Source organism: Plectropomus leopardus, chromosome 2 (assembly GCF_008729295.1).
Source record: "Plectropomus leopardus isolate mb chromosome 2, YSFRI_Pleo_2.0, whole genome shotgun sequence".
Lineage (NCBI taxonomy): Eukaryota > Metazoa > Chordata > Actinopteri > Perciformes > Serranidae > Plectropomus > Plectropomus leopardus.
The window spans coordinates 20400115-20415983 of NC_056464.1; the positions used below are offsets into that span (position 1 = coordinate 20400115).

Consider the following 15869-nt stretch of genomic DNA (forward strand, 5'->3'; position numbering starts at 1 on the left):
TATTAAGACTCTTAAAATATTACAGCTGCAGCATAAAGATTGCTAGGTTGCTCACAGTGCTGTGTTGCAAGGTGAATACAACTAGTTGATGATTATCACGACCCATTTATTAACTTATTGCTAATAATCCAGGTGTTGTTTGAGCAAAAGCTCATTTTGCTTCTGACATTTGTAAAAGTAGTTTTTTTCTAAATTAAAACTTTACAAAACTTAAGATATTTAAGCTTCAGTCAACTTTGAATACACACTGATGGCATGGCGAACTTCCCAAAACAGATTATTTATAGATTTATGACAGGTGCAGGGTGCTGACATGGCTCATATCACTGATATTTATGATATAAAATTTATGTAATACATGATACTGCAGGTGTGTTTGGTCATTGGTGAAGATGTCTATGAGCAACAGTCTCTTTGGGAACGACACCAGCAGCTACGCTGGATCAATCCAGTCCAAGTATGTATATTACAATTTCATGTTGACAGATCAATTCTATCATGACGTTTTTCATTAGGAGATGATCAGTGATGTAAATTGCTTGCATTTGTTGTGACAGTGGTTACTCCACTATGGATGAGGTATCATCCCAGATATCAAATCTGTCGAGGCCCAGTGCAAAGTCAATTTACTGTAAGTCAACACTGCTGTCCTCGACATAATCAGTGGCCACACCTGTTCAGTTTAATTTAATAATAATACAGAGCTTTGATTTATGTTTCAACAGTGCAAAGGAGGGAGTATGCAGTATCAGTAAACAAGATGATGGACAAAATGCAGTACAGAGTGGAGGTAACATACGTAACATTATTTTTACAAATGTGACCCGTTCTGAATCATGCAATGTTTAATATTGTGTCTTAATGTGTCTGCTGCAGCACTTGTTCACTTGTGAACTGAATGGGAAGGAGCTGAGAAACGTAGCGGACTGTGTGGAGCGACTGAAGCTGCTGGATGGGATGGGTCGTGTGTGGGGTCAGAACATGGTGCTGGAGATGCGTGGTGCCAACCTGCTGCTCACAGATGTTGAAACCAAGGTAAACAGCATTTGGGACCCGCAGACAGGTGACAAAATAAATTACAGATCCGATAGATGCAGTCTCTTCCAGGATGAAAATGACCCCACCCAGGGTATGAAGGGTAACTAAATGATAACAAGCATGAAAATAGATGTGAGTCATATTTTATAGCCCCTGCAGAAACCAAATATCGGTTGAACACCACAATCACGAAAGCACTATGTTTGTTACAGTCATTCATGATCTCCTTATCAAAAGGTTAAAAATGTGGATTGGGTGTTTTGATTCAGTTCTGCACTGGTTCAAGACTTACCCAACAGGTGAAGACAACTTTGATTCCCTTTAGCAGTCCTTATGGTGTACCCCAAAGTTCATCCCTGGTCCCCATAAATTTCTGTCTGTGCACTGTGCCATTATATTCTATCATCTTCAAACTTAGCATCTGTTTCCACTTCTATGCAGATGATGCATAATTGTATTTGAAAGTACCCTGCCAAAAGAATTGTTATTGCAGCAAATACCCCAAAACAGCATATGTGTATGTACAAGTAACAAAGCCCTCCAGTGGCTGTATGAATTATGACATTGCTTTTGAGAATAAAGTGAATTTATTATAGAAACGTAGGACTATAGGAAACCACCATTTGTTTCCTAGTACAATTTGTAATTGTTTCTTTTAACCATGACTTTGTTTGTTCCCTTGCTGTAGCCATGGTTGTATTATTGCTACCATGACAATGGAGGTCCTCTTTTCTCAATGAAGTAGAAATTTTAACCCAAACCCTAATGCTTCCCTAACCTTGACTACTTATGTCAGCACAAATCATGGTCTTCCCTGTAACATAACCAAGTGTTTTTGTGCCTAAAGCTAAAAACTTTAAACTTGCTTTTAAACAGAAACTTAAGTTGTAGTTTACTTTACCCACAGTATTCATTGTGGTAAAATATCATTGCAGACTTTATTTTTTATTGGGTTTTTTGTTCGTTTGTTTGTTTGGGTTTTCTGGCATCCATCTCTTGATGGGAATTTTGCATTTGTAAAAAGTTTTAATATTATTGTTGATCTTAAATGATGGAAATATTTTTAGAATGGTGCTGATCCATCTGATAGAGTTCTTAGGCTTCCAGGATCTGCGCCAAGGAGTACTGAAATCCAAAACCATACAAAAATACTGTATAATTTATATTTTCAATGTTATACTTCATTGTTGATTTTAAAATTATACTGCCGTGCTGCTAAATTGAGAGTGCTCGGTATGAGAACATTTTCTTTATATTGCCATTAAAATGTAAGTCAGTTGCGTATGACGAGGGGTCTGGGATGTTGTTTATGTGTATACAAACCTGTTGTGTTTTCTCAGGAGGAGCTGGAGTCTATGGCTCTCAGTGACATCCTGGAGCTAAAGGCTGTGCTGGACGCTGGAGTCTTTAAATCCCTGCTCATTGTGTCGGTCCAGCCCGGGGGGAAACACACCACCACTGTCTTTATGTTTCAGTGTGAGGAAGTCAGGGTGAGGACAAACCCATACATATGACTGATATTATGACTATTAACCCTTTAAAACCTAGATCAACACTGGTTTTCTTGTGCTGTAGTCACACGCCTTTTATAAGCATTTATATATTTATTTATATCTGAAACCAGAAAAAAAACATCATGAGCAACTTGGAAAGAAATGTCCCAATGTAGATATTATCAAACAATTATTATCAAAATAAATTTAAAATTATGTTTTAGAAAAAAAGAAAAAAAAAATGTATGTTAGTTTTTTTAATTGCATTTTGTTGATGTTTATTTATTGATTTTGTTTCTTGTTTTTCTTTTTTTAAACTTTTTCTTTTTTCTTTACTTATTTTCAGGTAATTTTGTTGTAAGTTTTTATTAATTTCTTGCTCATTTTTTGGCCATTTCTCATTGAGTTGCTTGTTGCCTTCTTCACATGTTTTTAAGGAAATCAATTTGCTCAGGTTTCAAAGAATAAAGCAAATAAGTAATTAGTAATGTTTTGTTGTTGTTGTTCACAGGCTGACCATGTTCAAAGGGTTCTCTCAGGAGCTTTGTCACACAGGAGGGATGCTTCAAGGAACAGGTAAGAACATAAAGTCAGTGAGAGCAAATACCTGAAACTTGATTTTTGAAATGGCACTTCAAAACCTCTGTTACACTCTTTGAAGCAGAAATGCAGGACTAACTGCGGGGAATCAGGAAATGAAAAACCTTCGTAAAGCCCCAGAATCTCACGAACCTGAAGGACAGAAGCCTGCAGATGACTCAGCGCCCCAGTGGATGGCTCCTGACTATGGTGAGTCTGTGACAGGAGATCTATAACTACTGCATTGATTATTAATGATAGAGTCAAAATCGGTATACAAACCTTGAGTCTCCTTTGTGCATGTAGAGGAGGATGACATTTCTGAGCATGAACTGGTTGAACATAAAGAGGAAGAGGAGGAGGAGGAGGCCCCACCTCCCAGAGAAGAGGCACCATCACCGCAGCCATCCACCACTGAAGAAGAGCCTCCTCCTCGCCCATACACAGAGCTGGACAGGAATGTAGTGAGTGTATATTTAAAATAGCCTGTGACATATTTTGTTTTTTGAACATTTTAAATCTGTTTACTGACATTTAAGAAAAGTAGAATGTGGAAAAGTTTTTCTTCTCGCTTTATGTCTTTCTTTACAGGATATCTTGAATCATATTTTAAGTGACTTAGAAATCTTCATGGGAAAAATAGCCGCAGTTGTGGCTAAAAATGCAAAGAAAAAGAAGAAAAAGAAGAAAGGAAAAGGTAATTTAATAAAGAATACTGAGGTAGTTATACATGATTGTATTTAAATGACAGTGTATAGTTTAAAACTGGAATATGCTGTATAAAAGTGTGATCACAATATCATCAGTTGTGAGTCTTCATTATGTATTTTGATTCTTTAGTCATGGACGGCATGCCCCCTGCAGCAGAATTTGAAGTGTGTCTCCACAAGATCAAATGTGGTTTCAACCTTTTAGTATGTGTCTTCAATCACACTGACATACAATCATAATAACTGCTGTTTGTATTTGTATGTGTAACAGGAAAATGTTTTCCTTGACAGGGGGAGCTCAGTGGAATGATTAATAACCCCAGCGCCCCTGAGTTGGTTCACTCCTTATTCTCAACATTAGCATTCGTAAGTGACTTCATCTACAAATCAGAACTCGACTGTAGTTATACATACTGTAATCAATTTTCATTAAGTATAGAGAGTTTTGTCTTTACCTCTGAAATGCATGCTTTAACATGTTCTAATATGTATCTTGTTTAATAAGGGTCTCTTAATTTAAAGATATATATGATTTTTATTTAGGAAATTATCTCTTTATACTTGATACATTTTATATATGTTTGTAAAATTATCTATTCATGAGCATATGTTGGACGTTTTATCTAATTTATATGCTTAAGTGGCTGACCGTCATGTCTGCAGTGTCACAGTATCTCACTGTGAGTGCTTAATAACAGGACTAATGAACAGCAGAGTGAGTTATTCTTCTCCTCACCAGGTGGTCTCTCACTGCCCTGAGGATCTGCCAGAGACCATTGTGGCGCCGCTGTTGACACCCCAGTGTATCCTCCTCCTGAGTGAAGAAGCCTCCACAGAGGAGGACCAGCTGTGGCAGTCTCTCGGAGACCCCTGGAACATCCCCAGGTGAGGCACTGAGCAGTGTTGAACTTAACAAGCTGTTTTTTTATTTGTATTTTTTTATCATCTCACTCCAAAGTAACTTAGTACATTTTCTCAAGCGCTTAAGTACAGTTTTTAAGTATTTATACTTTACTTGAGTATTTTCATTTTATGCTATTTTATAGCTATGACATAGGTGTTGTCTCAACATTGAGGGAGACATTTTTGAAAGGGGGTGGAGTGGGTCTGCCAGAAAAAAAAATGCCTGCACTAATTTGTACATTTTCTGCATCAATTTGTGGCATAGGGGCTTAAATTTGGTAAAAATAAAACTACTCCCGCTACTTTCATGTTTTTCTTGGAGTCAAGGGTGAGGGTTGAGGGTGAGCGGGCAAATGATCATGTTCTAAATAACGAGAGGGACGTGTCCTGTGTCCTCTCCCAATAACCATCCAAAGACCTTCGAGGTTTATATTGTTCTTAAGAAGACAATTACTGGACTACTTAACTGGATAGGGAGTTTAAAATGGCTCCACTAGTTATGAAAGTAAAAGTCTGCTTTTTCCAATATCCTGCAGAATAAGTACTTTTACTGCAGATGCTATTAGTGTCTTTGGCTAATAGTACTTTATTTGCCTAATTGGGATGTTTAATGCCAGAACCAACTTGTAATTGTTGCGTTTGTATTTTACTAAAGTAAAGGATTTGAGTAGCTGGATCACTGCTTTTACACTCGTATTTTAGTTTGATGAAGTAAAATGTATCAGACTGCTGTTTGTCCATCTGATTAGTGTCAGGATAATATTGATTTTATAATTTTAAACGTTATCAGCACCAAATGGCCAGAAGACGACGAAGACATCCCAACGTACACTCTGGAGTTCTTTGATGGCTGGCAGCCTCCTGAGGTGACTACAGCACCTGAACCCAGTGAACCCATGAGAAGAGAGGCATCCGGTGAGGTAAAACCATCATCTCGCATCAGACATTCAGTATGACACCAGCACAGACAGACGGGTAGCTTTGAGAGATGAAGGAGGGAAAACATAACAAGACTTTGTCCTTTATCCGTGTAGACTTCGGCTAAGTGGACACCACCAACTCATTCTCCACAAAAAACCCGGTATGCACAAACACAAAATTGAATTCAACGTCATGCAAATGTTCAAAGTTTGACATTTTTTATGTCCCTATATTTTTCAGCTCCGGTGGGTCTAAACCACGTCACATGCGTGTTATGTATGACTTCATCTCACGGAACCACAGAGAGCTCACTGTCAGAAAAGGAGAAATAGTTGAGGTGAGTGGCGTCATGAACCAGCTGCTCTTTCTGTCCTGTTTCCGTAATGAAAGAGATATGAACATGCCCACGATTCCTTAAGACCCATGTTAGTCTTTGCTTTGTCCACAGCTGCTGGATAAGTCAAAGCAGTGGTGGAAAGTGAGGAATAGCGGAGGAGAGGAGGGCTTTGTACCCAATAATGTCCTGGAAGCCGCCGATGAAAAACCTACCGAAGTGAGCCCCACTAACACACCACATGTTGATTTAAACTCCAGTTTTAAAGGAAGCCTTTCAAGGAAAAAAAAGTCAGTGACTCAATGACTGAAGTAAAGCAGCAACTACAGAAAACATGATGTCAGTCTAAGATTACACTCTGGTGGGAAGGACCAGAGGGGAAGCAATTACTATTGTAACTCTTCTTAAATAATATGAGCACTTACACAATATGCTTGTGTGCACAGTAATTATATGTCACTTCTCAGTGATTTTGACCTTTTGGTTGACATTTACCTGAACAAATTGTGGAAAAGTCACCACTGCGGCAAAACAAAACAAATGAATATGCAAATATGACCAGAATTATTACAAAATGTGGCTCATTCAATATATTTCAATAAGTCTGGAGGCTTTATTTCATTCCATTAATACTGCGTATATATACGTTCATAATATGTGTACATATAGTATTATATATATGGAATATACTCTGTAATTTTCAGCCTTACATTTCAGTAAAATCACAGTTCATAATCATTACATCTTCTCAGCAAACAGAGGGTTCTCCTGTCCTCACAAAGAGGTCCAAGCCTGCAGAAGTGAAAGCGTGGCTTGAAGACAAAGGCTTCAGTAAAATGTAAGTACAGTTATTTGATTTAGTATTAAAATAACACAGACAGTTTTCATTTATTCTTTTAACTTGCTAAAACCTTCTCAAATATATGATGTGTTGTCTCTTAACATAAGTATATTGCATTAAACCTGAATGTGAATAATTTAATTTAGTGACTTCTGTCACATAATGAAGCATGTACATCTGTGACTGAATTTACTAATTTAAATAATCTAATCAGCTGCTTTAATTCCCGCTGACAGTATGCTTTCTGTTTCTTCTTGCTGTCATTCATGAATTAATGCACTTAAAGGCACACACAAGCTAACATACAGTCATAAAAGTGAGGATGTCAGGGTTGACTGAATGTTATCAAGGTTATATATCTCATCTTAGTTTGGATTTGAACAGAGCCCATGTGCTACAAATTTCAGATCTGGAGTCAGAAAGAAGTGGGCATTTATGAGGCAGGGGTCCAACAAAGATACTAATAAACTGAAATCTGTAGGATCCATTTTTTTCGAATCTGACTTTTATTAGGGATTAAAAGGTTCCTTGAACTTGTAAATTGTCTTTTTACAATACAAAAAAAAGTGTTTGCCCAATCTGCCACTTACGGAAGCCCTGAAAGGGGCAAGTGAGATTTTTTTTTTTCTGGTGGTCCATTTTTTTCATGTGTTAAATAGAGTGAAAATTTTCCTCTCTTTTTTTGCCAGAATTTTTTCATCTATTTATTTTTTTGGTGAGAATTTCTTTTTTTTTTGTTGAGAAAAAAAAATCAGGAGGAAAATAAGGCTAATTTTTTTAGGTGTTTCGTTTGTAATACTTAATTTGACCACAAGAAGCTGAAGCGCACTTTTAATTTCTCTCTGCACTCTTAACACAACATGCATCTCTCATTATTCAAATTCTGATATATGAGCACTTTTATGTTACATAAATGGTTATGCTCATAGTGGTCACTGCGTTTGTGTTTTCTCATGTTTTATCTTCAAAATGCAAAATCTAACATCAACATTCAACTGTTGAGCTGTTTTCCTCATAATACGGGTTCATGGAAACCTGTCCTCTAGGTCAATGTGTACATCTGCCCAATGCACTATTTGAAACACTTTGTGTTTGCGTATTGTCAATGGGACATTTGGACACTTGCAGGGAATAGCATTATTTTTCCACATGTATCGATAGCTATAACTAACTAACTCATTTCCATACAGTACCCTTATGTTGTCATTGCATGGGTAAATTAAGGAATTATATACCAACAAATCTTCCCCTCAGAATCTTTAACATCCCCTTCAGTCAGTTTACACCTCTGGGATGAAATTTCCCTCACGGGATTAATAAAGTATTTCTATTCTATTCTATTCTATTCTATTCTAAATTATTGTTTAGTGTGCAGAGACATCAAAAGTCCCCTGGTAGTGCGCTTCAGCCTCTTGTGGTCAAAATAAGTATTACAAAAATAAACACAATAAACACAAAATTAGCCTTATTTTCCTCCAGATTTTTTTTTCTCACCAAAAAAATTTTTTTCTTGCCAAAATTATTATTTTTCTCTCGTGCCCCAATTTTTTTTACTTCACTCTTTTTCACACTTTTTTATTTTCCTTTTTTTTTGCCTTACTTGTCCCTCAGGGCTTCCATAGAAATACTAAATTGCTGGAATAACCCTTCAAGACACAGAATTTTCACATTTTCTTAAATGAATGTCAGTGAAATTAATGACTTATCGCTTGCAGCACTGTACGGTGTCTGGGCGTACTGAGTGGCTCCATGCTGCTGGGGATGACGAGAGAGGAGCTGAAGTCAGTGTGTCCAGAGGAAGGGGGGAGAGTCTTCTTCCAGTTACAAGCGGTCAAATCGGCCATGGCTGTAAGTGACTCACCACAGCGCAACTTCACTAGTTTCCACGGATGAATGATGGTGTAAACGGACATCCCTCTGACTGATTTTTGTGTTAAACCGCAGGCTGCCATTTAAGAAAGACAGACAAGAAATCATCATGGACCAACACAAGTCAACAGTGTCACTAAATATTGTGAGATTTAAACACTAATAAGTCAGATTAAGTTTACAGTTTGTTTGGAATAACATATCCTATAAAACCTTGTATCAAAGAATATAAATGTAATTTTCAGATGTTTATTAGTGGAGTTGTTTGATAGGATTAAAAAATGTAACCAATCATTTGGCAAGTTACTCTATCAAGTGTAAATAAAAGTCCATTTAGACAATGTATACAGTAATATTATGCAAACAGTGTATAATAGGACATTTAATGTTCTAAATTATGAAAAACAAAATGTTGTGAGCAATAAGCTTAATCTAAATGGTCATTATGTCACCTGTAAATAAAAGTTATGACACAATGCAGAGTTTTAGTGAATAACCACGCTTAATTTCATAGTTTATACATTAAACATGAACCTTATCAGAACATGACCAGCTGCAAACCTGCACACAGGAGGAGAACAATGACACACCTGCATGCAGTTATCCATTATACACACACACACACACACACACACACACACACACACTCATGGACACCACACCCACCAAGCACAAGAGGTGCTTGCTCACCTTCACAGCACTCAACACACAACACAAAAATCTAAACAAACAATGGATACAATTCTACCTGTCACACATGTCCTCCTCTCTCTGGAGCAAAGCCATGTGCCTCAACTCCCAGGGTGCTTCATCTTTCGCAACTTGGTGTTAGTCCTTTCCCATGGACTCATCTTCAGACATGATTGGTTCACCACAGTGACCCCCCAGGAAGTCACTGGGGCAAGAAGAGAAGCATCTGCTATTTTTCTGGCTCTTGCTCCGAAACGTCTCTGAGGAAGGTTACAGGTCTGCGCTGCCCTTCCGACTTCCACACCTAAGCACGAGCTGCAGCCTTGTCTCAGCTCAACCTTCAAAGCCTCGACATTTTTCAGAAGTTAGAAAGTCACAGCTAACTTCTCAAACCACAAGGAGAACAGAACTGAGATAGCATTGAACTGCTATCTCTGTAAGGACACCAGGACCGGCCAGCCTCCTCCTGGATCCTGGGAACTGCACAGCAGTGACTGAACCTGAACCTTTTTTCTTCAGCCAGCAACCTAAAGAACTCTCCTCACACTCCTGGATTGGCAAGTAACAACGGACATAGTATTAGGACATAAGTACTGGCTGAGCAAGACTGTTTACTTTGTCTTTTATCATATCGTGTGTACCATGTATTGATGTAATACTACTGAACGGGTGGTTTTTGTGATCTCTTTATTAGGTTATTGGTTGGTTTGGATTTAGTCTGTTCATGCCTCACACAGACAGGCTCTTGCATGCAACTAAACACCCTTTTACTAACACATTTTAGATCCATACATACACGCATGAATTGGCTCTCAACAGAAGCACACAGAGGAGGAACTTCAAGTCTCTTAGTTCCTTTGTCTGGCCAACCACATGTTCATCTAAGGCCTTGTCTGCTCTGCAGCCATCTTTGAATCTCGTATCTTGTTGTAGCTTCTGTTGATAGTCAGTTCACCCCTGTGTCTTGGTGTGTTCACGCTCACGCCAACACACACACACACACACACACACACACCTTCTTTTTCTCTGTCTTTCTCTCACACGCACACACACACATTGACATATCCACGCTTGTATGTGTAATTGTTAGGATATATTGTATGCCTTGTTTTGCATTGCTTTTTCTTTCGGAATAAATGTTTTTGGAATCATACTTGCGGTCTGCTTAATGTTGTACAAAATCGAGTAAATCGCCATCTACTGTGTCAAGAGCTCCGAAATCCTTCACTCTTTACCATCAGTTTGGTAATTTTGGTTACACTTACAAGTTTAAATATTGATCAGAGCTCCAAATTGATAATTAGGTATATTTTGAGACTGATTTTATTGATCGGCTATAATTTTTCCCTTTCCGGGAATGGTGCCCCACCAGGTGATTTAATGTAAATTAAGTCATGTTAATATATTATAACATAATCAAAAGTTATTTTAAAAATTCTTAGTTATTTCCATACTTTAACAATTGGTGACCTTTTGAATGAGGCCTCATTGCATAAAGGGTTGCTGCATGCTAAAGCCAAATCCCTACATCATGTTGAAAAAAAGGCCCAAAACAGGAAAATTTGACATATCGAAAGAAATGGAATGGTATAGCGTGTAGCGACATTTTTATAGTATATGATGCTGGAAAAAAAGACCAAAGACGTCATAATATAGCATGTTGAAAAAATGGCTGAAAACCAAATATAATAGCTTGCAGAGACATGTCATAGTATTGCATGTCAGAAAAAAGGCCAAAATGTCATAGTATTGCATGTTGAAAAAATAGCGGAAAACTAAATATTTTAATTGGATTTATGTCCACGAGTTGTACCACCCAAATTTGAAATTTTTTCAGTTACAATGTTGTTTACCAAATCAGAAACTGATGGCACACACTGCTGTGTTGTACGGCTTTATTTTCTACCTAAATGTACAATATAATCACTGGTATAGTATATGGTTCAAAAATTGAAATAAAATGTATTACCATAGTACGTCATTCAAAAATACGAAAAAAATGTCATATTATGTTATATAGCGTTTTTGGCTGTTTTTTTTTCATTTCTATATTATACTCTTTTTGGCAATTTTTACAACATTCTATGCTATGGTATTACTTGACATGCTATTTTATAGCTGCCAGCTGTTTTGGGGGCATGTGAATTTTAACATTTTTCGCCATACTATATAATTGCTTTTTGGGTCATTTTTTCGACATAGCAAATTATGGTGTTATGGGCCATTTTTGAAACTTTCTATGCCATGGCATGTCTTGGAAGGCCATTGTAAGTGGGTAATTGTGGTTTTCAGCTGTTTTAAGGACGTGTCGTATTTTGACATTTTTGCCATACTATAGCCTTGCATTTTCTGTCATTTTTTCGACATGCTAAAATCTGGTGTTTTTTCCCCTTGTTGCAACTTTCTATGCCATGTTGTGTCTCAGTAGGTAATTCTAAGTGTTTTAATGTGGATGTCAACTGTTTTGGGGACATGTAATATTTTGACATTTTTGCCACACTATAGCCTTGCATTTTCGTTCTTTTTTTCAACATGCCAAATTATGCTGTTTTTGGTTCTATTTGCAACTTTCTATGACATGGCGTGTCTCAGAAGGCTATTTTATGTTGTTTAATGTGGTTTTCAGCTGTTTTTGAGACATGCCATATTTTGACATTTTTGCCATACTATAGCCTTGCATTTTCGGTCATTTTTTCCACTTGCCAAAATATGATGTTTTTGGCCTTTTTTGCAACTTTCTATGCTCTGTTGTGTCACGGCAGGTTATTCTACGCATTTTAATGTGGTTTTCAGCTGTTTTTGGGACATGTCATATTTTGACATTTTTGCCATACTATAGCCTTGCCTTTTCGGTCATTTTTTCCGTATGCCAAAACATGGTGTTTTTGGCCCTTTTTGCAACTTTCTATGCCACAGTGTGTCTTGCAATGCTATTTTATGTTGTTTAATGTGGTTTTCAGGTATTTTTGGGACATGTCATATTTTGACGTTTTTGCCATACTATAGCCTTGCATTTTCTGTCATTTTTTCTACATGCCAAAATATGATGTTTTTGGCCTTTTTTGCAACTTTCTATGCTATGGTGTGTCACGGCAGGTTATTCTAGGCATTTTAATGTGGTTTTCAGCTGTTTTTGGGACATGTCATATTTTGACATTTTTGCCATACTATAGTCTTGCATTTTCAATCATTTTTTCAACATTAAATATTAGGGTGTTTTTGATCCTTTTTGCAACTTTCTATGCCATGGTGTGTCACAACAGTCTATTTTATGTTGTCTAATATGGTTTTCAGCTGTTTTTGGGACATGCCATATTTTGACATTTTTGCCATACTATAGCCTTGCATTTTCAATCATTTTTTCAACGTTAAATATTAGGGTGTTTTTGGTCCTTTTTGCAACTTTCTATGCTGTGGTGTGTCACGGCAGGTTATTTTAGTCATTTTAATGTGGTTTTCAGCTGTTTTTGGGACATGTCATATTTTGACATTTTTGCCATACTATAGCCTTGCATTTTCGTTCATTTTTTCCACATGCCAAAATATGATGTTTTTGTCCTTTTTTGCAACTTTCTATGCTATGGTGTGTATTGCAAAGCTATTTTATGTGTTTTTAATGTGGTTTTCAGCTGTTTTTGGACATGTCATATTTTGACATTTTTGCCATACTATAGCCTTGCATTTCGGTCATTTTTTCCACATGCCAAAATATGGTGTTTTTGGTACTTTTTTTTTGCAACTTTCTATGCCATGGTGTGTCTCAGCAGGCCATTTTATGTTGTTTAATGTGGTTTTCAGCTGTTTTTGAAACATGCCATATTTTGACATTTTTGCCATACTATAGCCTTGCATTTTCGGTCATTTTTTTCCACATGCCAAAATATTATGTTTTTGGCCTTTTTTGCAACTTTCTATGCTATGGTGTGTCTGCAAAGCTTTTTAATGTTGTTTAATGTGGTTTTCAGCTGTTTTTGGGACATGCATATTTTGACATTTTTGCCATACTATAGCCTTGCATTTTCTGTCATTTTTTCCCACATGCCAAAATATGATGTTTTTGGCCTTTTTTGCAACTTTCTATGCTATGGTGTGTATTGCAAAGCTTTTTTTGTGTTGTTTAATGTGGTTTTCAGCTGTTTTTGGGACATGTCATATTTTGACATTTTTGCCATACTATAGCCTTGCATTTTTGGTCATTTTTTCAACGTTAAATATATTAGGGTGTTTTTGGCCTTTTTGCAACTTTCTATGCCATGGTGTGTCTTGCAAAGCTATTTTATGTGGTTTAACTTGGTTTTCAGCTGTTTTTTTGGGACATGTCATATTTTGACATTTTTGCCATACTATAGCCTTGCATTTTCGTCATTTTTTCCCACATGCCAAAATATGATGTTTTTGGCCTTTTTTGCAACTTTCTATGCTATGGTGTGTCTTGCAAAGCTTTTTTGTTGTTTAATGTGGTTTTCAGCTGTTTTTGGGACATGTCATATTTTGACATTTTTGCCATACTATAGCCTTGCATTTTTGGTCATTTTTTCCACATGCCAAAATTATGGTGTTTTTTGGTTGTTTTGCAACTTTCTATGCCATGGTGTGTCTCAGCAGGCCATTTTATGTTGTTTAATGTGGTTTTCAGCTGTTTTTGGGACATGTCATATTTTGACATTTTTGCCATACTATAGCCTTGCATTTTCTGTCATTTTTTTCCCACATGCCAAAATATGGTGTTTTTGGCCTTTTTTGCAACTTTCTATGCTATGGTGTGTATTGCAAAGCTTTTTAATGTTGTTTAATGTGGTTTTCAGCTGTTTTTGAACATGCCATATTTTGACATTTTTGCCATACTATAGCCTGCATTTTCTGTCATTTTTTTCCACATGCCAAATATGGTGTTTTTGGTACTTTTTGCAACTTTCTATGCCATGGTGTGTCTTGCAAAGCTATTTTATGTGTTTTTAATGTGGTTTTCAGCTGTTTTTGGGACATGTCATATTTTGACATTTTTGCCATACTATAGCCTTGCATTTTCGGTCATTTTTTTCCACATGCCAAAATATTAGGTGTTTTTGGTACTTTTTGCAACTTTATGCCATGGTGTGTCTCAGCAGGTCTTTTTTATGTTGTTTAATGTGGTTTTCAGCTGTTTTTTGGGACAAGTCATATTTTGGACATTTTTGCCATACTATAGCCTTGCATTTTCGTCATTTTTTCACGTTAAAATATTAGGTGTTTTTTTGGCCTCCTTTTTGCAACTTTCTATGCCATGGTGTGTCTTGCAAAGCTATTTTATGTGGTTTAATGTGGTTTTCAGCTGTTTTTGGGACATGTCATATTTTGACATTTTTGCCATACTATAGCCTTGCATTTTCTGTCATTTTTTCCCACATGCCAAAATATTATGTGTTTTTGGCCTTTTTTGCAACTTTCTATGCTATGGTGTGTATTGCAAAGCTTTTTTTGTGTTGTTTAATGTGGTTTTCAGCTGTTTTTGGGACATGTCATATTTTGACATTTTTGCCATACTATAGCCTTGCATTTTTGGTCATTTTTTCCACATGCCAAATATGGTGTTTTTGGTTTTTTGCAACTTTCTATGCCATGGTGTGTCTCAGCAGGCTATTTTATGTTGTTTTAAATGTGGTTTTTCAGCTGTTTTTGGGACATGTCATATTTTGACGTTTTTTGCCATACTATAGCCTTGCATTTTCGTCATTTTTTTTCCACATGCCAAAATATGGTGTTTTTGGCCTTTTTTTTTGCAACTTTCTATGCTATGGTGTGTATTGCAAAGCTTTTTATGTTGTTTTTAATGTGGTTTTCAGCTGTTTTTGAAACATGTCATATTTTGACATTTTTGCCATACTATAGCCTTGCATTTTCGGTCATTTTTTCCACATGCCAAAACATGGTGTTTTTGGTACTTTTTTTGCAACTTTCTATGCCATGGTGTGTCTCAGCAAAGCGATTTTATGTGTTTTAATGTGGTTTTCAGCTGTTTTTGGGACATGTCATATTTTGACATTTTTGCCATACTATAGCCTTGCATTTTCGGTCATTTTTTCCACATGCCAAAATATGGTGTTTTTGGTTTTTTTTGCAACTTTCTATGCCATGGTGTGTCTCAGCAGGTCTATTTTATGTTGTTTAATGTGGTTTTCAGCTGTTTTTGAAACATGCCATATTTTGACATTTTTGCCATACTATAGCCTTGCATTTTCGTCATTTTTTCCCACATGCCAAAATATGATGTTTTTGGCCTTTTTTGCAACTTTCTATGCTATGGTGTGTATTGCAAAGCTTTTTTTATGTTGTTTAATGTGGTTTTTCAGCTGTTTTTGGGACATGTCATATTTGGACATTTTTGCCATACTATAGCCTTGCATTTTTGGTCATTTTTTCAACGTTAAATATTAGGGTGTTTTTGGTCCTTTTTGCAACTTTCTATGCCATGGTGTGTCTTGCAAAGCTATTTTATGTGGTTTTTCACTGTG

The 15869-nt window shown here is 36.6% G+C and overlaps 1 protein-coding gene across 1 annotated transcript; it reads left to right on the top strand.

Moving 5' to 3' along the window:
- The first annotated feature begins 392 nt into the window (after positions 1-392).
- eps8l3a (EPS8-like 3a) lies at positions 393-8797 on the top strand. Its single transcript, XM_042502927.1, has 18 exons — positions 393-457; positions 558-631; positions 726-790; positions 877-1035; positions 2379-2528; positions 3043-3107; positions 3193-3320; positions 3417-3574; positions 3702-3807; positions 3951-4024; positions 4112-4186; positions 4560-4705; positions 5514-5643; positions 5758-5804; positions 5885-5981; positions 6093-6197; positions 6731-6816; positions 8535-8797. Exons 1-18 carry the CDS (start codon positions 393-395, stop codon positions 8710-8712), a joined length of 1908 nt encoding a protein of 635 aa, XP_042358861.1. The 3' UTR covers positions 8713-8797.
- The last annotated feature ends 7072 nt before the right edge of the window (positions 8798-15869 follow it).

Coding starts and splice junctions, on each gene's coding strand:
- eps8l3a (XM_042502927.1), top strand. CDS start 393: ATGTCTATGAGCAACAGTCTCTTTGGGAACGACACCAGCAGCTACGCT. Junction 791..876: donor AAATGCAGTACAGAGTGGAG/GTAACATACGTA, acceptor TGTCTGCTGCAG/CACTTGTTCACTTGTGAACT. Junction 4,187..4,559: donor TATTCTCAACATTAGCATTC/GTAAGTGACTTC, acceptor TCTCCTCACCAG/GTGGTCTCTCACTGCCCTGA.